The sequence below is a fragment of the Hemibagrus wyckioides genome, linkage group LG19, assembly GCF_019097595.1.
Source record: "Hemibagrus wyckioides isolate EC202008001 linkage group LG19, SWU_Hwy_1.0, whole genome shotgun sequence".
Lineage (NCBI taxonomy): Eukaryota > Metazoa > Chordata > Actinopteri > Siluriformes > Bagridae > Hemibagrus > Hemibagrus wyckioides.
The window spans coordinates 18,557,317-18,582,415 of record NC_080728.1 but is presented as its reverse complement, the minus strand read 5'-3'; the positions used below and the strand labels follow the sequence as shown (position 1 = coordinate 18,582,415).

General features: G+C 40.2%; 2 protein-coding genes across 5 annotated transcripts in view; both read left to right on the top strand.

The window, feature by feature from the left end:
- The window catches only part of atp2b1a (ATPase plasma membrane Ca2+ transporting 1a), a 40,750-nt gene extending 31,416 nt beyond the window's left edge, over window positions 1-9,334 (top strand). Inside the window, exons 14-22 of one of the 3 annotated variants that reach the window (XM_058416817.1) lie at window positions 15-102; window positions 191-297; window positions 416-607; window positions 1,618-1,831; window positions 2,195-2,406; window positions 2,496-2,603; window positions 3,653-3,841; window positions 4,248-4,334; window positions 7,482-9,334. In XM_058416817.1, coding sequence (XP_058272800.1) covers window positions 15-102; window positions 191-297; window positions 416-607; window positions 1,618-1,831; window positions 2,195-2,406; window positions 2,496-2,603; window positions 3,653-3,841; window positions 4,248-4,334; window positions 7,482-7,817 — 1,533 coding nt within the window. In that variant the 3' untranslated portion in view covers window positions 7,818-9,334. Of the gene's footprint in view, window positions 1-14; window positions 103-190; window positions 298-415; window positions 608-1,617; window positions 1,832-2,194; window positions 2,407-2,495; window positions 2,604-3,652; window positions 3,842-4,247; window positions 4,414-7,481 lie in introns of all 3 variants that reach the window. The other 2 variants (XM_058416819.1, XM_058416818.1) reach the window with 2 other exon arrangements.
- A 2,463-nt stretch (window positions 9,335-11,797) lies between these two features.
- mest (mesoderm specific transcript) lies at window positions 11,798-25,067 on the top strand. 2 transcript variants are annotated; one of them, XM_058416758.1, is made up of 12 exons: window positions 11,798-11,949; window positions 13,676-13,865; window positions 15,113-15,192; window positions 16,587-16,664; window positions 18,638-18,774; window positions 19,045-19,103; window positions 19,551-19,591; window positions 19,699-19,769; window positions 20,173-20,274; window positions 21,112-21,188; window positions 21,610-21,673; window positions 23,049-25,067. In XM_058416758.1, the coding sequence occupies exons 1-12, from the start codon at window positions 11,929-11,931 to the stop codon at window positions 23,164-23,166; spliced, it is 1,038 nt and encodes a 345-aa protein (XP_058272741.1). In that variant the 5' UTR covers window positions 11,798-11,928; the 3' UTR covers window positions 23,167-25,067. The 2 variants fall into 2 exon arrangements, with proteins under 2 accessions (XP_058272741.1, XP_058272742.1); XM_058416759.1 differs by lacking the exon at window positions 21,112-21,188.
- The last annotated feature ends 32 nt before the right edge of the window (window positions 25,068-25,099 follow it).

The window sequence follows — 25,099 nt, the reverse complement described above, 5'->3', positions numbered from 1 at the left end:
CGCTTGTTTTATAGATCGAACAGGAGCGGATTGACAAAATATGGCCGAAACTCCGAGTCCTGGCGAGATCCTCTCCGACAGACAAGCACACGTTAGTTAAAGGTATTCTGTTGTTTTACATTATTTTATGAAAAAGGATGAACTTATTGTATTGTGCAGAAGTGTTTACTTACAACGGTTTCATTTTCAGGTATCATCGACAGCACTGTTGTAGAACAGAGGCAAGTAGTAGCAGTAACAGGAGACGGTACAAACGACGGCCCTGCCTTGAAAAAGGCTGATGTTGGATTTGCTATGGTATACACCTCAGATGCATAAAACAGACCAAACCATTTCACAATAATGTTTAAAGAAGCTAAAATACACCTATAGAATGCAGATGCAGACTTTTTGTTTGTTTTTTTGTTGTTATCAGGGCATCGCAGGCACAGACGTAGCTAAAGAGGCTTCCGACATCATTCTCACAGACGACAATTTCTCCAGCATTGTCAGGGCGGTCATGTGGGGCCGCAACGTCTACGACAGCATCTCCAAATTCCTGCAGTTTCAGCTCACCGTCAACGTAGTGGCTGTGATCGTGGCCTTCACTGGAGCTTGCATCACACAGGTAATGCAATTTCTGCTGCACAGCATGAAAGACAACAACATGCCGGATAGCCTAACGGGAAAACGGATGAAGTGCTTAAGGAGGTTTGTTAGATTAAACTGAGCAACCCTAAATGATTGGTTATTAGTGCGAGACAGAAGCAGAGGATTACGACCCACTTGGGACGAACTGATTTAAAACCGGAGCAGACTGATAAGCTGTAAGCTGCTGATAGTGATCTTCTTGGTTGCTTGTGCTGCCATGAAATGGCAAACATTCAAAATGGAGTTTAAATATATGTTTCAGTGAAACAGGATCACGTTTCAGAGAAGATGCTTTAGACCACAGGTGTCCAGTCTTATCCAGAAAGGTCCAGTGTGTGTGCAGGTTTTTATTTCGGCCAAGCACAAGACCAAGATGGCTCCTGCATGATTGGAATGAAAACCTGGACTCACACCAGTCCTTTCTGAATAAGAGTGGACACTGCTTTATATTAATACACTGAATATATAGATTTTTTCTATGATGTGCCTAGCTCATACTGTCTTAAAATAAAAGTCTTTCAGTTCTTATTTCATTGTCAGAGCATGTTTTATAAGGGTGAAAACCGGTTATTCCCATCATTCCTAGTTGTTGTGCGGTTACAGACATGTTTTCTGTATTTCCTGATTTTAGATTTAGATATCCAGCTAGTTTCTTTCTTGCAGGTGTTATCAATCTTTTTTTTCCAGACAGTAAGTCACCCTGGAGTCAACCGCTACTTCAGAATGTAGACTACTTTCATTTGTGTCCCTTGTTTTCTAATATGAAAATGCTCATGACAGTAAATGGATGATGGTAGATAACAATTTAGCTAACAAGGAAATTATAGCACAAGCAGCAAAAATGTGCCTTATTTTCTAGAAAATATCAGTTTGACCACTCTAATGAGTGTCTCTGAATAGTATAGTTAATTCCTCTAATTGTTCAGAGAGAAGGAACTTCTGCATTTTATGTTATTGATTTATTTATTTATTTTTATCCCTTTTCAGGATTCTCCACTGAAAGCAGTACAGATGTTGTGGGTAAATCTGATCATGGACACCTTTGCCTCATTGGCTCTGGCTACCGAGCCTCCCACGGAGTCTCTGCTGCTGAGGAAACCATATGGCCGTAACAAACCCCTCATCTCCAGAACCATGATGAAGAACATCCTGGGCCATGCCGTTTACCAGCTCACCGTCATCTTCACTCTGCTGTTTGCAGGTGCGAACTCTCAAAAAAAACCAAAAAAAAAACGCAAAATGCAGTATTGGTAATCATGAAATCATGACATCTACCAGCTTGGGAATGTGAATGCCAGCTAACCTGTGCTTCCTCAAAGACTCGTTATGCCACATATTTTCATAGCATAGTTTTGGTGGCTGGATTCACGTCACTGAGGACACACACCATGTGACCTGGACCAGACTGGAAGATTCCTATGTATCACACAAAATGCTCACTTTCAGTTACTTGCTGTAATTGTTAAGCCTTCAGTTAAAGACTGAGTGTGCAATCATCCTGTGATTGGTTTTTAAGTTGTTGCATGTTGCTTGACATTAACCTTATCTTTTTGTTTTTTCTTAGGTGAGAAGCTGTTCGATATAGACAACGGCCGTAACACCCCTCTCCATGCGCCACCATCCGAACACTACACCATTGTCTTCAACACCTTTGTGCTGATGCAGCTCTTCAACGAAATCAATGCCCGCAAGATCCACGGCGAGAGGAACGTCTTTGATGGTATCTTCAACAACATTATCTTTTGCTCCATTGTCTTTGGCACGTTCATCATCCAGGTTGGTACTAATCACAATGCAGATGGAAAAAAAAAAAAAAAACAGTCAAGGAAATGTTAACTTTGCTAACTTGAATTGTTTCTTTCTAGATTGTCATTGTTCAGTTCGGAGGGAAGCCCTTTAGCTGTGTGGGTCTCAGCATTGACCAGTGGCTCTGGTGCGTTTTCTTAGGCTGTGGCTGTCTGCTCTGGGGTCAGGTAAGACTGCAGTTATTTAAATATAACTAAGTAGAAAGAACATCAGGCGGCCATAATGATTTTGGATGCTTCCCTGTGGAGCAGGTGGCTCAACTACCTTTTAATTACGCTCTGGTTGAGTGCTGCCCTCTTGTGGCCAAGATGGATTGAATTCAGTTGGAAATCAGGAAGAGGATGATGGAAAAATAAATATAGGTCGATAAACAATTGTTCAGTGTCAGAGCCAGGAATGCAGCAGTTATCTCCATTTATGTTGTTGTGTTTGTTTGTGGAGGCATTTTGGATCTGAGCAGCTTTTGTGTTCCACAGAAATAATCATCTCGCAGATAGAGAAGGGAACACAGACAATCCTTATTCTAGACAACACTATGCAAGATAACTGACTATGTTCATATAACAAGCATTCATCTGGCTTTTAAAGACATGTCGAGAAAATTAAGACTGTCCAGACTCGCTGGCTTTTTACCTCAGATGTTACTAAAGAAATTGGCTAAAGCATTGCTGTTTTTTGTATTTTTGAATACTCCTTGATTTTCGAAGCTTTCACAGTTCATTAGTTTGTTTGTCAAGTCCACATCAGAGTGAAATGGATACTTTTGGTTTATTTGCAATTTGTTTTGATTCGGTTTCATGCTGTGCATAATTAAACTAAACAGAAAGCAAAATCATTGTGTTCTCTGGGCTTTTCTGATTTCTCAGCCAAAAAGTCGGCACTCACTAGATCATTTTGTAGATAAGTTGCACAATGGAATTTTGCAGCCAAAAACTCATGGCATGTTTGTACCTATTGGGTCGATTCACATCTCACTGGAGTTCACTCTGAGGTGGACCGAAGCCATCTCACTCAGTCCAGTTGGTTTGGTCTGATAGCTGTGTTTTTTTTTTTGTTTTTTTTTTAAAAACACACACCCAAACAGAGAACACACACTCCAGGGTTCTGTTCAGACACACTAAACACTGAGTACGTGAACACGCTCCTCGTTGTGTAGTAGACTGACTGAGCTGCAGAGTTTGACCGAGTGTTTTCCTGTGTCTCTGCCCTTGTGCAGGTTATCTCCTCCATCCCGACCAGCCGCCTGAAGTTCCTGAAGACGGCCGGTCACGGAACTCAGAAGGAGGAGATCCCAGACGATGAGCTGGAGGACATGGAAGATCTCGATGAGATTGACCACGCTGAGCGTGAGCTTCGCAGGGGGCAAATCCTCTGGTTCCGAGGCCTCAACAGGATACAGACTCAGGTAACTTCACCTAGACTTTCTCCTAGACGTGCCATGTCGAGAAACATCAGGCTAGGATCCCAGAACACTGTGCTTTCTTTCACACTTTATTAGTGCCAACATCTTTTCTTACTGTTAACTTTGTGCAGTCTGATTTCTGCTGAAATAGCTCTTCTGATTTTAAAGTACTGGTCAGGGTAAAGTCAGGGAGGCTAACGCTAACATTAACTTCCAATACAGTGCCTTTTCTTTCCATGCTGCTACCTGTCTTCTCTTTATATGGGTGCCCTTCTTTTTCTGTCCTCCCTCCCCGCTTCTCATTTTCTCTCTTTTTCTTGCCCCCTTCCCTCTCTCTCTCTTTCTGTCTCTCTCTCTCTCCTGTATGCGTTCTTTGGGCCCTCCTGTCACGCTCTCTGATTCCTTGCAGATGGATGTAGTGAGTGCGTTCCAGAGCGGCACTTCCTTTCAGGGGGCCCTCAGGCGTCACCCCTCGAGTACCAGCCAACAGCACGATGTAACCAATGTTTCTAGCCCTACACATGTAGCGTTTTCTACTGCCACTGCCTCCAACAAAGCTTCTGCCACTGTGGGGTGTGAGTGCGTGTTTCTTAGTGCATGACAATTAACATTTCCTCCTTCACTCGCCTAACGTTCTGCATTCTTCAATAATGTCCCTCTGTTATGAAAAGAAAACAGAAGAAATTTAAACTGTGAGTTAAAAACGAAACTAAACAAACCTCTAGATGTCCACTACATTGCTTCTGAATCCAAGTGCTGATTTCTATGGAGATATATCTGTGTGTACTGTTCTGAGGCCAGTGGGGCTGAGGTCTCTCTGTCGTTGTTCTGTTTGATGGCTTTGGCTGGTTTTTGTTTTTGTTTTTTTTCCCTTCAAATAAACACTGTGTTGTTAACATTCTAACAGATCAACATTGTGTGTGTTGTGTCTGCAACACCTGCTGTGCCTCGGTCCCTCTGCTGGGCTCTGTGACTGCTCTAGTCCTCTGTGTGTAAATATTTTGAGTATATGCCCATGGTCACACCGACAACCAGCTCAGTCACAACACTGCTTAAAAATTGGCCTTGCTTAGAGGCTGTGTGGGATTGTTTTGAACTCGAGAACTGACTTGCTGTGATGATTCCTGTGATGTATTTTTTTCCCTCTGAATGCGGTCCAGGTTTCCGCAGGTTCATCTCTTGCTGGAGCTGGACATGTTCCTTAATCTGTTTGTAACTAAGACACAGGGGAAGGGAGCACAGTGTCTGCTTCTCCTGGAACGAATATCCTGCATTGTGTTCTCTCTTCTGTTTATATCTCTCTTTCATGTTTTGTTTTCTTCTTCTGTTTATTTTGTCAAACTTTTCTGCTGTTAATATTCCCTTTATTATACACGCAATTCTGTTTCATGCCCTACTTCCACAAACAATATGATTTAATCACTTTCAGGATGCCATACAAGTCTCACAAGTATGATAAAATCACTATCATCATCTCCTGATTTATTGCATCATCCCACCTGTAACCTCCTGCATTTCATTCCTCTCTCCTTTCTGTTTTCTTCTTGGAACGAATATGGAACAGAATACACATTTCATGTTCTTCGTCATGTTTTAACAATGTGTGTGTGTGTACATTTCTAACATCTCCTGCATCGCCGGTGTTATGTTTCCTGCACTGGTCTTTATCCTGTAGTAGTGTAAGCTGTAATATCACCACCTGCAAAATCATATTTTACATATTTCTCTAATTATATTACTTTCACCATTTCATTACATCATTTCACTTTAGCATGATTTCTTTCTCTTACTTAACACAGCTTTTTCCAGGTCTTCAGGATCTCCTGGCTCTTCATTGACACACTAATACTGCCTGTTTCTTAGGTACACAGGATGAGTGCGGTGAACTGACCCACCCAGGGCGATTCCGATTAATCAAGTCATCTAATGTCTAAAGTTTCTTTATAGGCAAACAGTCCCTTATTTGACTCCAAAGCGATGCCAAAAAAATGACCTGTTCCTCCTTTAGATTTTGTGACATGTGTCATGGGCTATACTCAAAGGTTTACTTCTGTTAAACAAAAGGTAGCACTGCTGTGCATGGGTCCAGTCTCTCTTTGTCTCTCGTTTGTGGAATTTATTTGTGTTGTACAGCTTAGACCTGCTTGGCTGCTCAAAGTATCTGTATCAAAACATAACCAGTGATCAATGATCAAACCCCCCTCCCCTCCCTTTCACCCCATCCTGCTCACTCAAGCATGTCCAGTTCAATTAACTCTCATGTTCAGCTGTCTTCTCTAGTTTAATGTGGATCTCTCTCTCTCTCTCTGTCTCTCTCACTCACTGTCTCTCTCTGTGTCTCTCTCACTCACTGTCTCTCTCTGTGTCTCTCTCTCTCACTGACTGTCTCTCTCTCTCTCACTGACTGTCTCTCTCTCTCTCACTGACTGTCTCTCTCTCTCTCACTGACTGTCTCTCTCTCTCACTGATTCTCTATCTCTCTCTCTCTCTGTCTGTCTGTCTCTGTCTGTTTGTTTCTATCTCTCTCTGTCTGTCTCACTCTCTCTCTCACTTTTTCCCTCTCTCTCCCTGTCTGTTTCTGTCTCTTTCTCTCTCTCTCTCTCTCTCTCGCTTGCATTTTGAATAACTGGACACTGGCTGTACGAGTTTTCTCACACTACTACTAGAGGAGATGCTCCGATCATTTGTTTTCCTGACCCTTTTTTTTCTTTAATATATCTTGTACGTTTTTCACTGACGTGAGAGCGGAAACAAAGAGTTGGTTTGTCTCTCTCAGTGGAGCTTGCACTAGCTTGCAGTGACGTGACAATCTGGTTTTACTCACCACAGCCCGCGTGTGTCCTCCCGCACCTTCATACTTTTTGTCATCAAACGGAAGCCGGGTTTACACTGTACAAATTTCAGACGGTTCTGCACACAAAGGGCACGTCAGGAAATAATCCTTAAAAAGCGCACTGTGACACGCTCGCCAGTTTAGTGCCATTTTGACTAAAGAGACAATGAGACAGATCTGGCAGTGTGAGGAAATTATCTCCGTAATAAAATCTCACTGCTATGATGTGTATAAAGGTCACCAATAGGAGGACGGCGTAGTATTATGAAGTGAAGTGAATTATTATTATTTTTTCTCCCAAACAGTATGGACTTGCTTAGATTAATGAATAAAACATTACCATTTTATTCTTGACCCGTGTGCAGTGAGATACAGATCTACTATAATGTGTGGACTGAAAAAGACCTAATTTTACCCTAAAGGGGATTTTTGTGTTTATTCGAACCCGGATCAAGCCACAGGAACGTAGTAATGCTCTCTAACCGCAGGTCTATTGTTAGAGGATCTTCAGGGTATAATTTGACCTGGAGAACACGCTTCATCACAAAATGTGGTCATGGTTTTATTTGGATCTCGTGACAGCGTTAGAAGCCCACAGTGTAACACCGGCTTAATTTGACTCTAATTACAGCTAGTTTATTTGGCCATGGTTTGACCTGTATTTAAAATGCAAAGTGTGAGTGTGTCTTTGTGATTTTTGTCTGTGTGGTTTGTACCACTCCTGTATGAGGTGTATAAGGCTGACTCTGTGTGTGTGTGTGTGTGTGTGTGTGTGTGTGCACGTGTGTCTTTACCCCTGCCTTTCTTCAGATCCGAGTAGTGAATGCATTCCGCAGCTCCCTGTCCCCCTATGAAGGGCTGGAGAAGCCCGAGTCGCGCAGCTCAATCCACAACTTTATGACCCACCCGGAGTTCCGGATAGAGGACTCGGAGCCCCACATCCCCCTCATCGATGACACGGATGCCGAGGATGACGCCCCTACGAAGAGAAACGCCACCCCTACACCCCCTCTGCCTCCCTCTCCATCGCCCAACCAGAACAATAACGCCGTGGATAGCGGCGCCCACCTCTTCTTAGACAACAGCAAATCAGCCACGCCCTCGGCCCCGGCGAGCCCCATGCACAGCGTGGAGACATCCCTCTGATCAGCTCCGCCCCCCTCCCTTTCTCCACACTCTGAGCCACACCCACCTGCCGTCTCTCCAGAGACCTGTGCTCGCTCAGCGGACTCACGGGCGCAGAGCCGTGTGAGATCTGGGAGCTTGGCTTGTGCTTGACTGAAACAAGAGCAAGCTTTCACCAGAATGTAGGGTGTGGTTGTGATATGACCTTTTTTTTTTTTTTCTCCTTTTGTTTTTTCTTTTGTTGTTGTTGTCTTATTTTATTCTCGAACATCCTCTCGGAGAGGGAAGGACTCTATTTCCACCTCTGCTTATAAAATCTTTCTGTCCCCTTTGTGAAAACGGAGGGATTGTTAATTCAGATTGAAAGTGACCTGTATTTTGTATTATTATTATTATTATTATTATTATTATTATTATACTGAGGAGACTGTTCAATGGTCTCTTCACGGCTTGCAGATGATTTAGCTGTAAGATTAATTTTTTCCTGAATGGTGGTGTATATTTCTTTCTTTGGCCCTAGATCACCCAGGTTCATTTCTGCTCTATTTGGCTGTTCATATTTGGAATTATTTATGTTTTGTTTTTGTTTTTTTGAAAAAGGCAGGTCTGTTTACAAAGTTTGTAGATACTTTTTTTTCTCTTTGTCGGTGAAGGAGCTTCCTGATGCAGAAAAAAGGGGACAAATAAAACAAAAAAAGAGAATAATATTTCAGATACTGCTGTATTTTCAGGAAAAAAAGGGTGTTTCTATGGAAACCGAACTATTTTTGCCTGCAAGTTTTATTTGTTATATATTTGTGGATACATAGAGATCTTCTAGCCAAATAGATAACACTAAGGCTTGTATAGAAGCGAAGAGAAGCGAGGCGTCGAGGTCCAGAAGCTAGCGCGAGCGAGGACATGGACACAGGCGAGGACCTCGGTCAGTACATTTCCTTAGGCATTTACTACTGCGTTTCTTCAGTTTTAAAGCTAGTTTATCATGCTTGTTAGGGACTGCGTCGTGTTCCCAGTTCATCGATCGAGAGAGTCGCTGTAACCGAACGCTGGGTTTCAATGACTTCAGCTCGATCGGAAATGAAATTTAAAGCGAGAGAGACAAATCACCGACATTTATCAAGTTTGTAATTGTTGTGTAGGAAGTCCACTGGTGACATTTTCTGTCCCTGCCAATATGTGATATCGAGGCTCATGATCTCAGGCTAGGGGGAAATAAATAAAATAAAATAAATCAATCGATCGGATGTGAAAGGACGGGAAACATGAAGATGCATCTTTTTTTTTCCTTTTGAAGTAAACAATCGTGTTTCAATTAACATTTTAAATTTGCATATTAAAAAAAACGCGTCTAATTTGAGGTTTAATTACTTGTTTCTTTTTGAAGACGTTTCCTCTTCGTACGGAGAGGACAACACCCTCGACACATCGTATTCTTTCTACATCTTGTTCTATTCAGATGGCTGCGTTTGACTCGGCTGTGGAACATTATTTGGCACCTGTGAAATACTGGAACTTACTAAAACGGAAGAAAAAGAAAAGGAGGATTTTTAAGGGAATAAATAAATAAAAAGACACTTAAAGGGGCGTAAAGGGTTCTCTGCACAGGGTACATTTTATTTCAACTCCCTATGGAAAATTTTGATACAGACCGTATAAATAAAGATTTGCTTTGTATTTTTATGGGACATGAATTATCTTTTGACCTGCTGAAGCAGACTCGAAGGAATTTTACACACAGTGCAGTGACAGCTTTTCAAACACAGCTAGCGATTCGGTTCTGCTAGGAATCTATTTCTCAGGGTGGCGAATAGTACGAACCAGGCTTTAAGAAAACACCTACAAGTCAAATACTAACACTTTTTATGTTTTAGATTAGATCTTTGTTTGTTTCTTTTTGTTGTTTCCTCTTTTTTTTGGCCAGGTTTGGGCCGTTGCTTTTTCTCCTGCGGGTCTGTTAAGGGAAGAGGAGAAAATATCTAGAAGAATAAGATGCGCTCTTTAGTCAGTGCATCCACACTATTTTATTTTATTTTTCTTCCCCCTAATTTATTACTTTTTTTTTTTTGTTTTGTTCCTTGTGTTTAACGAATAAAAAAGCAGCTTGAGTTTTGCTATTTAGTGACGAAATGTGGAAAGAAAAAAAAATATCCATGAGTTTAATCTGTAGCTTCTTCCTGTAACAGGGATGAATGTTTTTCCATCTGTTTTATGGATTTATTATTATTATTATTATTATTGTTTTTTTTTAACTTAACATTTGGAAATAAATAAAAAGTACTTCATGTCTGTTTATCTGGAGAAATGTAAATGGTTATTGTGATTTTCAATTTACATTTGAAACTTGTTGAGTAATGTGTATGGTTTTTAAGAATTAAAAGCGAAAAAAATGGATATTTAGCCTAATCTGAAGGCCATGTTTTCCTTCGTATTGAAGCGCAAACCGCCGAGATCTCGCGCATGTGTCTCGTTTAGACAGATTAAACACTTGTGAGCATGCTATGTTAGGAAAATAATCAACAACTGGGTGATCAACAACTGATAGTTCCTAACTAGTTTCAGCTAAGTAACTAGCTTTATTATTATCAGTGATGGTGTGTGTGTGTGTGTGTGTGTGTGTGTGGTGTCTCTGCATGCAGCTACACTGGAACTGGGATGCTGTATCACTTCACATACACACTGTTATTTTTTGATCCTTTAATACTTTTCAGTTAGACATTTTCTCATAAATTTGCTCACTAACGAGTTTCCTGATGGGGAAAAAAAAAGGTTTCTGGATATGAGACACTGCTTTTTTTTTAAAAACATGATAAATAATGGTTTAGGAAAACCCACATGCACACACCTTACTTTCTCTCCTCACTCCTGCCTTTCTCATCCTTACTTTCTCTCCTCACTCCTGCCTTTCTCATCCTTTTCACACCTCAGCTTTATAAACCTCAGTGATGTCTGAAACACAGGATCTGTTCGTGGTGTAGTGGCATCTCTCACTCAAAGCAGGACACAAAGCAGCTGTTTGTGCACATTAGGTAAGTTTACACACATCAGTGTGAACCATCAGTACTGTTTACATGTACCAAAACATTCCTAGGGCAGTGGTAGCTCATGGGATAAGACTTCAGATTGGAAGGTAATGAGTTCAAATCCCAGTGTGGCGAAACTGCTGGGGCCTTAAACCTCAACAGCTCAGCGGTGTACATAGGTAAAAAATAGAGAGATAAATGTTAGTCATTCTGGTCGGTCATATACAATAGATAGGTATAACATCCTGAGCAGTGACAGGTGAAGTGAATAAGACTGATGATCTCCTCATCATGGCACCTGTTAGTGGGTGGGATATATTAGGCAGCAAGTGAACATTTTGTCCTCAAAGTTGATGTTAGAAGCAGGAAAAATGGACGAGAGTAAGGATTTGAGCGAGTTTGATGAAGGGCTAGACCACTGGATCAGAGCATCTCCAAAACTGCAGCTCTTGTGGGGTGTTCCCGGTCTGCAGTGGTCAGTATCTATCAAAAGTGGTCCAAGGAAGGAACAGTAGTGAACCGGCAACAGGGTCATGGGCGGTCAAGGCTCATTGTTGCACGTGGGGAGTGAAGGCTGGACCGTGTGATCCGATCCAACAGATGAGCTACTGTTGCTCAAATTGCTGAAGAAGTTAATGCTGGTTCTGATGGAAACGTGTCAGTATACACAGTGCACAAGGGGGAGCAACACAATATTAAGCAGGTGGTCATAAAGTTATGCCTGATCAGTGTATATTAAACCTTAATAATATAAAAAGAAAATGTCTTCATTTGAATAGTTGATGTTGATGATGATGATGATGATGGTGGTGGTGATGATGACGATATCTATTTTGTTATTTGCTATATGTATTTGTTAACTTGTCAAATAGATTCTTCGGTGTCCTAATAGACTAGAGCCCTAATCCAGGACATGTGTAGTGATTTAGGACCGGACCCGTGTCACGTGTAGGATTCATGTGTAATGACGCTTCCGCTCCAGCAGGCGGCGCCGTGAAGCGCTTTGTGTTCAGTGACGGTGAGACAGACCTTCAGAGCCAAAACACAGCTAGACGGAAGGAAGGCAGGAAGAAACGAGACTTCATGCAGCTGGAGAGGAGAAGCTCGGGGTCATGAGTCGCCAAACCTCACCTGTACGTATACCTGACTACCTGACCTGAAGTGAGACAGGAAATGAGCACTAATACACTGAGAGAGAGAGAGAGAGAGAGAGAGAGAAAGTGAGTCTAATCTGATCATAGTGACTTACAGCACAGATAAATAGACCAGGATCAACTCTGTACTGAGAAATAAGTCTAAACCAGTTAATTACCAATAAAAAAAATCTAGAAATTATAGTTAATAAGTTAATAATACATTTTGTTTAAAAAAAAAAAAACCTGCTGATTTATGCACCACTTATTTACATCCTCCAAAATGAGTTCATTTTACTGTAGCCTTTATTAGTAAAAATATTATTCATATTTCCTTTCTCATTTTTTTAAAATGATTAAATTAATCATTAAACAAAATCTATAGTAATTAATAGTAGATGCAAGAATGCTCCATTTATTTACACTGATAATAGAGTTTAACATTAATATGTAACCTGGTTGTTGTAAAAGACATCGCCGCAGCGTGAACTGTAATTCAATGTAATCTTTAGCTAATCTTTATTATTGTGATATCAAATATAAATCGAATCGAATTGTTTGTCAAAACATTTTCGTATTCTGTTATTCTGAGATAAATGTGCTTCTCTTTAGAAATAAATGCTTTTTTTCAAGCATGGTATGATTCAGAAATGTCTAGAAATAGGTTGAATAGATTTTTTTTTTTTAGATTTATTTGCATGATTCAGACATAATTTAATAATTTAAATTCTAGTCTAGAAATAATTTAGAATAATTTTAGATTTTTTCCAAGTGTAAGATGTTCAGCTTTTTCTCCCCCAAATCCAGTGCTGCTTATTGTACATATAAAAAGTGAATAAATTTAATGCTGATTAAAATCTCTAATCTGTGCTAATGTACCTTACATAAAACGTTTATTTGGGTTTCCGTATCAATCCGCCCCTCTAAAAGCCTCTTACGTTAATCCTGGCCCTCGGGCTGAATCCTAAATGAAGCACTGCTCCCTTTACATGTGCACTACTTCGGCTGAGACGTAAAGCGGTGTGAGGTTTTGGAGCAACGATATTAATCACACACAGATTATCAGATGGACAACAAAAGGTGTTTTCGGGTGTGACTGTACTGTAGGTAGTGTGGTACGATATGTGAGGATCCACCCTAGACGTTACATCGCCCGTAGACGTCCCTGTGTAAGTCGTTGCTATGGAAATGATAGTATATTCTGCACTACTGTCATCATATCAGTATGATTTTCACTGTCATATAGCAGGTGGGGATTTTTATTAGAGGAAAAAAAAAAGAAAAGAGGTAAGTGACCACCGAGCATAAACGTCCTTGTGAAAGTGGTTGCTATAGAAACGATAATCTGCTGTTACTGAAAATTATCTACATTATAGCTTCAGCATGTCCGTGTGCTTTCCATTGCTGTATAACAATAGGATATTATTATTATTATTATTATTATTATTATTATTATTATTATTTTAAAGTTGACATTACACTTATATGAGGTGCCTCTGTGTAAGTCGTTGCCATGGTAACAATAACATATTACACACTACTGTAACCATGTCAGTGATTATACACTGACAAAAAAAATTGTCAGTGCTGACCATAGACGTCTCTGTGTAAGTGGTTGCTATGGAAACGATAATGTCCGATATGCAGTTACAGAAAATGACTTCAGATGAACAGACGTGTGTGTGTGTGTGTGTGTGTGTGTGTGTGTGTGTGTGTTGGTGTTCAGGCAGGAGTTGAGTGTGTGTCTGCCTGCGCAGTGATGAGGGACTGGTGGCAGCGTGTGGTTCTGCTGTTCTGCGTTCCTCTTCTCGCCGTCTACCTGCACATCCCGCCCCCTCCGCTCTCACCTGCCCTGCACACCTGGCACTCCTCCGGGCGCTTCTTCAGCTTCAGGGGTAACAACATCTTTTACAGAGGTGAGCTCGGGTTCACACGGTGGTGCAGAAAATCTGTTCTGTTACACCGGATCCATCAGAGACGTCGTTTCTCCTGCGTTCTGTTAGTCTGATCTGGATGTGTAGTGTGTGTTTACTGCAGGAGTGAATTTTTACTCTGCACTGAGCTCTGAACCGAAAACCTGCTCTCATTCTTGTGGAGGTCTGAAAGGGCAGTTACTCAGGCCTCCATAAAACTGTATAGGGGGAAAAAAAGTGTTATTGTAAAATGCTACTGCAAATTCTATAGCCAGGATGGAAGAGATAAAACATTATTATTATTATTTGTATAGTGCTTTAAACAGTGGGCATTGTCTCAAAGAAGCTTTGCAGAAATATAAAAATTTAGAATAGAAAGTTTAATATTTATTTATATTTATCCCTAATGAGCTAGCCTGAGGTGAAGGTAGTGAGGGAAAAACTCCCTGAGACAATATGAGGAAGAAACCTTGAGAGGAACCAGACTCTGAAGGGAACCTCATCCTCATCTGGGTGACACCAGAGAGTGAGATTATAAATCATGTTCTTTCTACAGCTGTATATAAAGTGGAGTTGTGTAACCAGGAGATTTTGAGCAGCTTATAAATCAGCGTCATTTCGGAATTCATTATAGATTTAACTTTAATTCCTTTCTGCCAAAGCAAGAGGATGTTCACTGATGGAGACCTAAGTGCATTTGGTGTGTGTTTTTCCAATAATGGCAATTGAAAAAATTCAGTTTATTATGCAAACTTTTAAGAATTTTATTCCTTCTAGAATGACACAGCTTACTATTTATCCTTTTGAGCCATTTTATTGAGATACAGTAACGCTGGGCTACTACTTAACTAAATTAAAATAAATAAATAAATCAGAAATCCCCTGACAGTGCGTCACAGACCTCGCTTTGAGAAGAGTTTAATTATTTAACGATATAAATTTAACGTTATTAGATGTGTAAACAAGCTTTCGGTTCTCTTCTCAGTGCAGAGAACTCTCTTGAACTTCCTGTCTGTGTTAATCACATTACATCACTTCCCCTCACACTACAGACACAGGGGACAGAAATAAAGTGGAGATAAAAAGTCTGTGAATATAGTAATATTATTATTATTATTATTATTATTATTATTATTATCTAGTCAGTCATTAATGTGGATTTGTTTTTGTTGGACATAAACAGCATGGTGGATTTAAGAAACATCAGAATTTTATTGTAATAAATAAAATAAAGATGTGGTTGATGGCAGAGTCTCTGGGAGCTGTGGGGAGCTCTGATGTGGTGCTGCTGCTTCATGGGTTTCCCACCTCCAGCTACGACTGGCACAAGGTAAGATTTATATATATATATATATATATATATATATATATATATATATATATATATATATATATATATATATATATATATATATATATATATATATATATATATACATATACATATACATATATACATACACCGGTCAGCCATAACATTATGACCAGTGAGAGGTGACGTGAATAACACTGATGATCTCCTCATCATGGCACCTGTTAGTGGGTGGGATATATTAGGCAGCAAGTGAACATTTTGTCCTCAAAGTTGATGTTAGAAGCAGGAAAAATGGACAAGCGTAAGGATTTGAGCGAGTTTGACGAAGAGACGAATTGTGATGTCTAGACCACTGGATCAGAGCATCTCCAAAACTGCAGCTCTTGTGGGGTGTTCCCGGTCTCATGAAAAAAACTCATGTATGAGCAGATTATACCGGATGCTTGAGGTGTGTGTGTGTGTGTGTGTGTGTGTGTGTGCAGGACGATATCTTACTAATCCAACTCTCGCCTCTTCTTATTCACTCTGTGACATAATCAGGACTCCTCTTTCCTAAGCCAGTGGTTTTACTCAGCTGTGTTAATTCCTCCAACACTTATGGCTGTGATGCTCAAGACTTAACATCACTTTATAGTGTATTTAAATTTCCTTCACTAAACACACAAAGGATTTAAGAAGCTTCACTCGTACACTGAGGTCCCAATGTCTGAGACCAAAATCTGAAAATAAACAGAAGGGGAAACGTTCGGTATGTGAAATATTTAATATTTATCTCCAGAGCTCCTTTGCTCCGTATTTAAATCCGATCCGTATTTAAATCTGATATTCTCCAACCATGTTAGCAGCTAGGTACAAAAGATCAGATTTTCCTCAAGTCTGATCCCTTCTGTTGAAGCACACGATCAAACGACACTGAGGGATTTGATCGAAAATGAATAATCAGGTTTTGCCCAAACGTCGAACAAAAGGGACGAAAGGAGAACGAACTGAATAGTGAGAAACTGAGATTTAAAAAATTAACTGTTCACTTATTTCTAATAAAAATGATTGCTTTGAATTAGAAAAGAACGCAAAATAGAAGTACGTCCTCTTGAGATTTTGGACTTAAGCAGTAATAAATATCAAAAATAAATAGATAATGGTATCCTAAGTCTGTGACCTAGTGAACCGGGGTTAATGTATTCATTGATGGAGACTTTAAAGCACTTTTGTACGTCGCTGTGGATAAGAGCGTCTGCCAAATGCCAGAAATGCAAATATAGTTAAATAACAGGTGGCTTTATATTTGTTCCTGAAAGCAGGTGTCATGTCTGTATGAATAAAACAGGCCTGGTATCTGCTGTGTTTGTGTGTAAGTGAAAGTGTTTGTGTATGAATCAGGCTGCAGTGTGTGTGTGTTTGTGTTGTAGGTTTGGGAGCCTCTGAGTCAGCGCTTTAACAGAGTCATCGCACTCGACTTCCTCGGCTTCGGCTTCTCGGATAAACCTGTAAGATCCACGTTACCGTCTTTAACCTGCCTGTTAACTAACTGCTTCCTGACTCAGTCACAGTGTGTATTTAATGCTGTATATCATGTGTTTATAAAAATCACAAATCTCACTGGAAATACAGCAAAGGATTTTTACACTTTATGAAAATTTGTCCTGGGAATTAAATACCAGATGGATTGAAATTAGTCATTTTATTTATTTATTTATTTTAGTTATTATTTAAAATGAACTGGAATTTAATATATATATTTTTTAAAATTATTATTTAAAATGTTTGAGCTGTAATATTGAAGTGCTGCATCTAAACATCATGGAGGACATGGGTGAAGCGATTAGTTTGTCTCGAATTTATTTAACATCACTGTGACTGTCAGAGACAGACCGATAGATACACTACCAGTCAAAAGTTTGGACACACCTTCTAATTCAATGGTCTTTCCTGATGTTTATTTATCAATGCTGAAGGCGTCCGAAATCCACAATAATGTCCTTTGAACAGCTGATATTGAGATATGTCTGCTACTGATGCTCTGTAAAGCCTTCATAACGCCTCTAATCTGAGGTGCTGTTAATTGGTGATTTCTGAGGCTGGTCACTCTAAATGAACTTCTCCTCTGCAGCAGAGGTCAGTTTTGGTCTTGCTTTACTGGGATGGTCTTCATGTGAGCCAGTTTCATCATGGTGCTTGATGGGTTTTGCAAATGCACTTGACAATACTGTTCTTGCAAGAACTATTCCAGAACACCTGACCTTCGTGTCTTAAAATAACAACTGACTGTTTTTTGTTGTCATTACATATGGATTACTTCAGTCCATGTGTGTTATTTCATAGTTCTGAAATCTCCAGTATTGTTCTAGAATGTAGAAAATGAATCCCTAAACAAAAAACATTGAATTAAAAGGTGTGTCCAAACTTTTGACTGGTAGGATGGATGGATGGATGGATGGATGGATGGATAGATAGATGGATAAATAGATAGATAGATCCTCCCTTCATCCCAATGGGAAATCATCATATCTTTATAAATATGATGTGACTGTACACTTTAAAAAAAGAAAAATAAGAACATGTATTCAGTCAGATTTAAGAAAAAATATTGTTTCAGTTTCAATAAATATAATATGATTTCACTGTTTATATTGAACTCAATTTAAAGATGATTTTAATTGCCAGGTGGAATGGTATATAGTGAAGCAGATCGGGAAGTGTCGGCTCAAGCAGTTAAGACTCTGGGTCAGTGATCAGAAGGTCATGCAAGGTTCAAGCCCCAGCATTGCCAAGCTACTGCCAAGCTTAACCCTCCCTGCTCCAGGGACACTGTATCATGGCTGACCCTGCGCTCTGACCCTGGCTTCCTAACAAATATGTGAAAGTGGGTGGCTCAAGTGGTTAAGGCCAACAGATTGGAAGGTCAGGGACAAGCTGCCACTGTTGGGCAAATGAACAAGGCCCTTTACCCTCTCTGCTCCAGGGGTTCTGTATCATAGCTGCCCCTGCACTCTGACCCCAACTTCCTCAGGGATATGTAAAGAAAAGTATTCCCCTGTAATGTAATATACACTTCTTCTTCTTCTTCTGCATGTAGTGTTGAGATCCAGTGTGAAATCTCAGCAGGATGTTGGTGCTGATGTGATGGTGCTACAGAATAACTAGAGTTTTACATTCAGATGAATAAAGAGCAGTGCAGTGCTTCTGTAGTGTGCGTCTGATGTGAAACACTGATGTTGTGGGTTTGATTCTCAGCTCAGACGTGAGCTTGGGGTTTGATTTTTATCAGTGATTGGAAAATCCACATCAGATGGATGAATACTCATTGTGTTTATGCTACTCTATTCAATCTCCTGGAACTGATGTACGCATTTGAAAGTAAATTCAATATTTTTTTTTCCAGTGTATTTGTTAGAAATGTGCTTTTCTGAGTTTTGTATAAACTTCCTGAATGGAAAGTCGTGTTGTTTGTTGGTTTCAGAGGCCACATCGGTATTCGGTGTTCGAACAGGCCGGTGTAGTGGAGGCTTTAATCTCACATCTGGGTCTCGCTGAGCAGAAGATCAACCTGCTGTCTCACAACTATGGAGACACCGTAGCACTCGAGCTCCTCTACAGGTGACAACATCTTACTCTTATTCATTATTAACAAACCAGAGGAGTTCTGAAAGCTGCAGCAGAAATCACTGCTCCGAGTCTTTAATGGATTGTGTGTAGAAGTTAAACTGCGAGGGAACAGAACTCGGCTCTTTATAGCTGACAAATATTTCTTTTAAATAGAAAAATGAATCACCTGTTTATCACACACTTGCACTTCTTTCTGAGGAGTTCAACATTGATGTCATTGTTCATGTGATCTTCAGCAATCTTCCTTGTGTAAACACACAGGAGTGACAACAACCGAACTGGACACATGGCCATAAACAGCCTCTGCCTTTCAAATGGAGGTAGGTTCCTCTCACTATGTTCAGGTTCCTCTCATTAGGATAAGGTTCTTCTCACTAGGTTCTTCTACTAGGTTCAGGTTCCTCTCACTAGGTTCAGGTTCCTCTCACTAGGTTCAGGTTCCTCTTACTAGGTTCTTCTACTAGGTTCAGGTTCCACTTATTAGGTTCATCCTCACAAGGTTCCTCTGCTGGTCTCATCGAGCATGGAAACCCCTACAAGACCCCACGAGGTGCTAAACCTATTAGAAGAAGCCAGTTAGCATTTCATCAGTACATTAATCAACTTATTAACTCCTGACAAAGTATTCATCAATCACCAGATCTAAAACTTTCTGTTTTACTGTCTGTAGTTATACAAAATTAATCAACACCTTCTGACCAATCAGAGTGCAGGATTCCACAGCACTGTGGTGTAATGATGATATTTATATCACATGATGATTCCAGGTATCTTCCCTGAGACGCATCACCCCAGGTTTCTTCAGAAGGTGAGTCTCAGATCCACAACACTGTTTACTGACTCTTATTCATTTGTATTTATTTATTTATTTATTTATTTAACAAACAAGCATTTTGTCCACTTTAATGTCTGCAGGTCCTGAAGGATTATGGTTTCATCTCCTCTCTGCTTACCAGACTTATGAACTACTACCTCTTCTCTAAAGGGCGAGTAGAACAGAAAACGCCACTAAATAAACCACTAAAATCTGAAAAAAATTCCAAACAAAAACGGCCATTTTGTTTCCACACAGATGTTTGTATCTTCAAAGTAAATGTTGATCTCAAACCCATTTCTGCTCTCTGAGATGTTCTCCAAGTGCTTGTTCATCTAAAAAGCAGCTCGAATTTGATCTTCAACCAGAAAAATTCTGTTTAAGTTCTCCAACAGAGGGGGAAAAAACACACTGAAAGACGACAGACTCGTTTTAGATCAGACTCGCAGCCTGAACATCATTCATTTATTTCTACTGATTGAAAATGTTCCATTTCCAATCCACCAGCAGACCAGAACTCCGGTGTAATGTTGTTTAATGGAGATCATTAATACGTGTTTGTCTGCGTCTGGCAGGATCGGAGAAGTCTTCGGTCCGTACACGCAGCCCACTGAAGCCGATCTGTGGGACATGTGGACAGGAATCCGCTTTAATGATGGAAATTTGGTGATGGACAGGTGATGGTCCAGATACTGTTTTTTAAATCTCTTTATAGCTCTAATTAATGCTGTGGAGAATTGGGTTTTACTTCAGCTTTACTCTTGTTCCCTCACCAGACTATTTTTTTCTAAATCTCTCTTGGAGATTATTAGGATGAGCAATAAAAACCCCAGACACTTCTCATGTTACTGAGAAGCTCGTATGGATGTGGTAGCTCAGTGGTTAAGTGGTACACTGACCTATTACTTCCAGAGCTCTTGGTTGCTGTTGTAGAAAGGACATCATCAACAGTTACATTATCTCCTGTCCAGTGTCACCCAAATGAGGATGAGGTTCCCTTCTGAGCCTGGTTCCTCTCGAGGTTTCTTCCTCATATCATCTCAGGGTGGTTTTCCTCACCACCGTCGCCTCAGGCTTCTTGTTAGGGATAAATGTTAGGGATAAGTAGCAACTTCAAACTTTTATAATTGTTTATCTACGTTTCTATACTTCTGTAAAGCTGCTTTGAGATGATAGATAGATAGAGAGAGAGAGAGATGTTTCCATAAACATCTCCGGACGAAAATTATCACATCTTTTTCTTTGAATTATAACTAGATATTTTTATTCTGTTTATTATTAGTCTCTGATTATGTGGAGCGTCTGCCTTACGCGCCCCCTGTGTAAGCTGTTACCATGGAGACAGATACCATTTAACCAGATACCATTAAACATTTATTTAAAGAAATTATCAAGGCTTTTTCCTAAAAGTTATAAACCTTGGATTAAGTCGATTTAAAAGTTCAGAAGTCTCTTGGAATTTTTTTTTTTTTTTTGGTAACAGCATTCGGTCTTTCCCCGTGTCTCTCCTGTAGCATCCTGCAGTACATTAATCAGAGACTGAAGCACAGAGAGAGATGGGTTGGAGCTCTCACGTCTACATTAACCCCATGTGAGTGTGTTTACAAATAAATAAATAAACCTGCAGAGTCAGGAGGCAGAAACACACACACCCACAACCACAAACACCCACAACCACACACACATGAAAGATAGCTGACAAAGAGAGTGATAGAAGTGGAAATTCAGATATAGTGTGAAAGTGAGTGTATAACGTGTGCAGTGTATAACAACCAAATGTGCAGTAAAATGACCCCGGAGATGTACTAGACTTGTTAAACAAATGAGGCGTGTAGAAATGAACAGCTTTTTGCATGAACGCTGTAACATGACACCCAGAGGACAGGGAGGAAGTGATTTTCTCTCTTCAGCTGGATTTCAGTGGCTTCTAGAGGAAATGCGTGTCTTTTTTTTTTTTTTTTTTTTTTTTTTAAGTCTGTAGTTGATTTTTCTTCTGCTCTGTACTCTTTCAGTGCACATGATCTACGGCCCTCTGGATCCGGTGAATCCGTCCCCTCAGTTTATTCATCTCTACCAGTACGTAAACAATCATCGTTACACAAAAGTGACGCCAGAATCGTTTGAGTTCTCGAGTTTGATTGGTCCAAAAGGTGCCGCTGCAAATTTTTTATTTTTAGTTATTATATGAGATCTTTATATTAGATCTGATGGTACAGGACCTTCACGGTACAGTTCGGTATTCAGTATTTGGGATTGGGTTCGGTACGGTGCACATAATATGCCTAAAGACCTGGTTTGATGATAATGTGAAAGGAAAAACTTTAAAATTTAAAACAATAGTAACAACTTCAACTTTTAATAAACTAGTAAACTGACTAGAACATTAAATAAACATTAACCTCAACAATAACATAATTGTAACAAATAAACAACTAAAGAAGTTGGATTCACTTTTATGAAACATTGACATCATTTGGACGTCATTTTCTCTGCCTTGTGTCTCCTGCTTGGAATGTTTTACCGTGGTTTGATCGGATGTTGAGCAGACCTTCAGTTTGCACCACAGAATAAAGCCGCATGTCGTAAGCTATGAAACCCTCACTGGCGTATTTACTCACCTTTGATCTGACAGAATCACCAGATGGTTTTTGTCCCAAAACAGCCGTCACATTTTTTCCCGTCTGGAAAGTCCGGTTCTAGTTTGTTTTCGATCGAGGTGTTTTTGAAGATTTGAAGTATTTGTCAGTTTTGTAAGAAACTTCGACACTACAGATCTTACAAATGTTGATTTTTTTTTTTTTTTTTTGGCAACCCCATCCTTAATCCTGAAATACTTCCAAATCTTGCAGCGATACGATTGTGGAGCATTCACAATTTAGATTCTGTTCACAATGAAACCTTCCTTCATAGTGTGTGCAGCGATTTGTAAACAACGGAAGAAATGCTGCATTTCATTGGGTGGCCAGTGGACCAATCAGATACGTTCTTTCAAAGGCGGTCGCCGTTTCAGCGTTTGCCGATTTGCACTCATACAGTAAATACGAATCCACTGTACCGCGAATGAAATACTGCAGTACTGTGCTACGGTACGCTAACGTTGTTGATATGGAGAAGTCTTCTATTAGGAGACATTTAACACTTAATGGAAGGAGTGTCCAGTGTGAGCGATCTGTAACAGTCAGGGGTAAAGGTGTAACTTTTTCGGACGTCTTCAGGATAGATAAGGTTACGCGTTATGGTTTGCCAGGGACGATTAAAGAAACATTAATGCTGATAAATAAAATAACAGATGCTGGTGAGAATCCGACTGCTGTATCGTCAGTGAAACTAACCGTTCTCACAGAAGCTCCACATCATTCAGTCTCTGTTGATCATGATATTTCTACAAACATCACATCACTGTTTTATTCCATACACAGTAATTGACTTTTCCATCTTTTCCCCCCTGTAGAAAGCTGGTTCCTCGGTCGACTATAACCGTTCTGGACGAGCACATCAGCCATTACCCACAGCTGGAGGATCCCACAGGCTTCACCAACGCCTACCTCAACTTCATCAACTCGTTCTGAGCGGCACTGGAGAAGAGGTGAAGAGAAATCACAGCCCAGGGACACGGTTCTTATAGAGAGACGGTGAGAGAAGCGTACTGAGGAACCGCAAAAGAGGAGGACATTTCTTTTTGGGTATTTAATTTGCGGGGATTATTTTGATTGATATTGAAATACTAAGCGCTTAACGGCAAGTCTACAAATTATTCACTGATTACAGCAGGCTGGAGTAACTCCTCTGGTGCCTAAACTGAACAAATGTGATGTTTCAGATTATAAACTGGATCCTTTAAGATAAGTGTAATCTTTATAGATTTCACCTCTGTACCTTAAATAACAGACGGATGAGTCTGATCTGAGTGTGAACAAGTTCAACCAATCAGCAGGTAGGGAGTGAAACAGTGCCTAGAGATGATCAGCACTTTGCTCACGGTTCACCATCAAGACGTGTTTAGAAAACGGAGCAGGAGTTCTGCACGTGTATCCGAGTCTCGCAGAGCGGTCACTATTCGAATGCAAGGTGAAAAATTCATATTCTAGTGCTGTTTACGGTGTTGTTAGTGTCACCTGCTCTTAATTAGAAATCTTGTTAGTGATCAAATATGAAGAGATTCCCTGTAAGGTACTGATTATAATAAATAAAGCTAATCTAGAGAACATGCTAGGCTAGTTAGCTAGCCAATATTTGCTAGGAGGAGAGTGTCGCTATGGTTACAGTGTTCACTTTTTAAACCCATATTCTAACATGAATATTAACATGCAGCCTAAGCGCATTAGACAGATTTTAATTGTGTAGTTCAGCCTCTGATCCAGCAGAGGGCAGCCTAAACGTTTTAAATGTTCTCGTGGCCCATCAGTAAATTAAGCGACTGATACAAATATGGAAGATAACACCAAGACGAGCGGCGCTGCCTTAAGCGGACAATTACGACCCCCAAATCATCTAAAAGCAGTTTGTGGAAGTATTTTGGGTTCTACACTGTAGAGGGTCAAAGAAGGGTTCTATAAGCTAGCTCTGGATACTGTGACATGTAAATAATTTGTTGTGTATGAGGGCCGGTCTTATAGGTGATACAGTGCCAAGGTTTTCTATCCATGGGGGGGTGTTGTCTCTGCAGCTGCTGATCATCATCTAGGGCGTAAATCGGGACACTCTGAAAGGACTTCACATCGTCAGTATTATCTGATTTTAAAGAGGTTAAAATTGAGAAAGTAAGAAATTGTTTGATTAAATGTTGATTCTTTGACTTTTGGGAAGTGAAGCGTATATAAGATGAGAGGTCCCTGTACCTGGTCCAGGAGAGCCACATGTCCCAGTCTGGGAACCCGAGTCTTGGGCCGTGTCCACACTAATACATTTTCGTTTTAAAACGCATATTTTTCTATCAGTTTTGGCGTTCATCCACACTGAGACGCCGTTTTTAGTCAGGCGGATAAATTTGAAAACGCCTATTTTGTGTCGCAGTGTGAAAAATGAGGCTTTTGAAAACGATGCTGCATTTGCAGTCATGTGACCAGTTCAGCTAAAATGACGTCTACAAGCTCGCTCGTTTTTGCAGCTTTATACTCCTGTGTTACAGCAACATCTCCATCTCACTGTCGGTCCATTTAAAAAACTCGCTGCTTTTCCTCGACTTATTGCAGCGATTTTGCAAAGAGCTGGAGAGTAAACAAACACCAGACGGACGCCTCTTACGTGTTACTCTCGTGCAGTACAGGGATGTAAGCGTTTTCAGACGTTTCAATGTGGATGCAGAGCGTTTTCAGACGATAGTGTAGATGTAGCCTTGGAGCTCTGTGAATTGTTTATCATGAGGTTTAATAGCAAGGAATTAAATCCTGCATCACACCAGCTTCAGATGTATGCAATTTGATTAAAATAGTGAATATTTTTGAACATGTACTTGCAACAAATCAACAAAGTATCGGCTACAGGAGTAATAAACAAAACTGT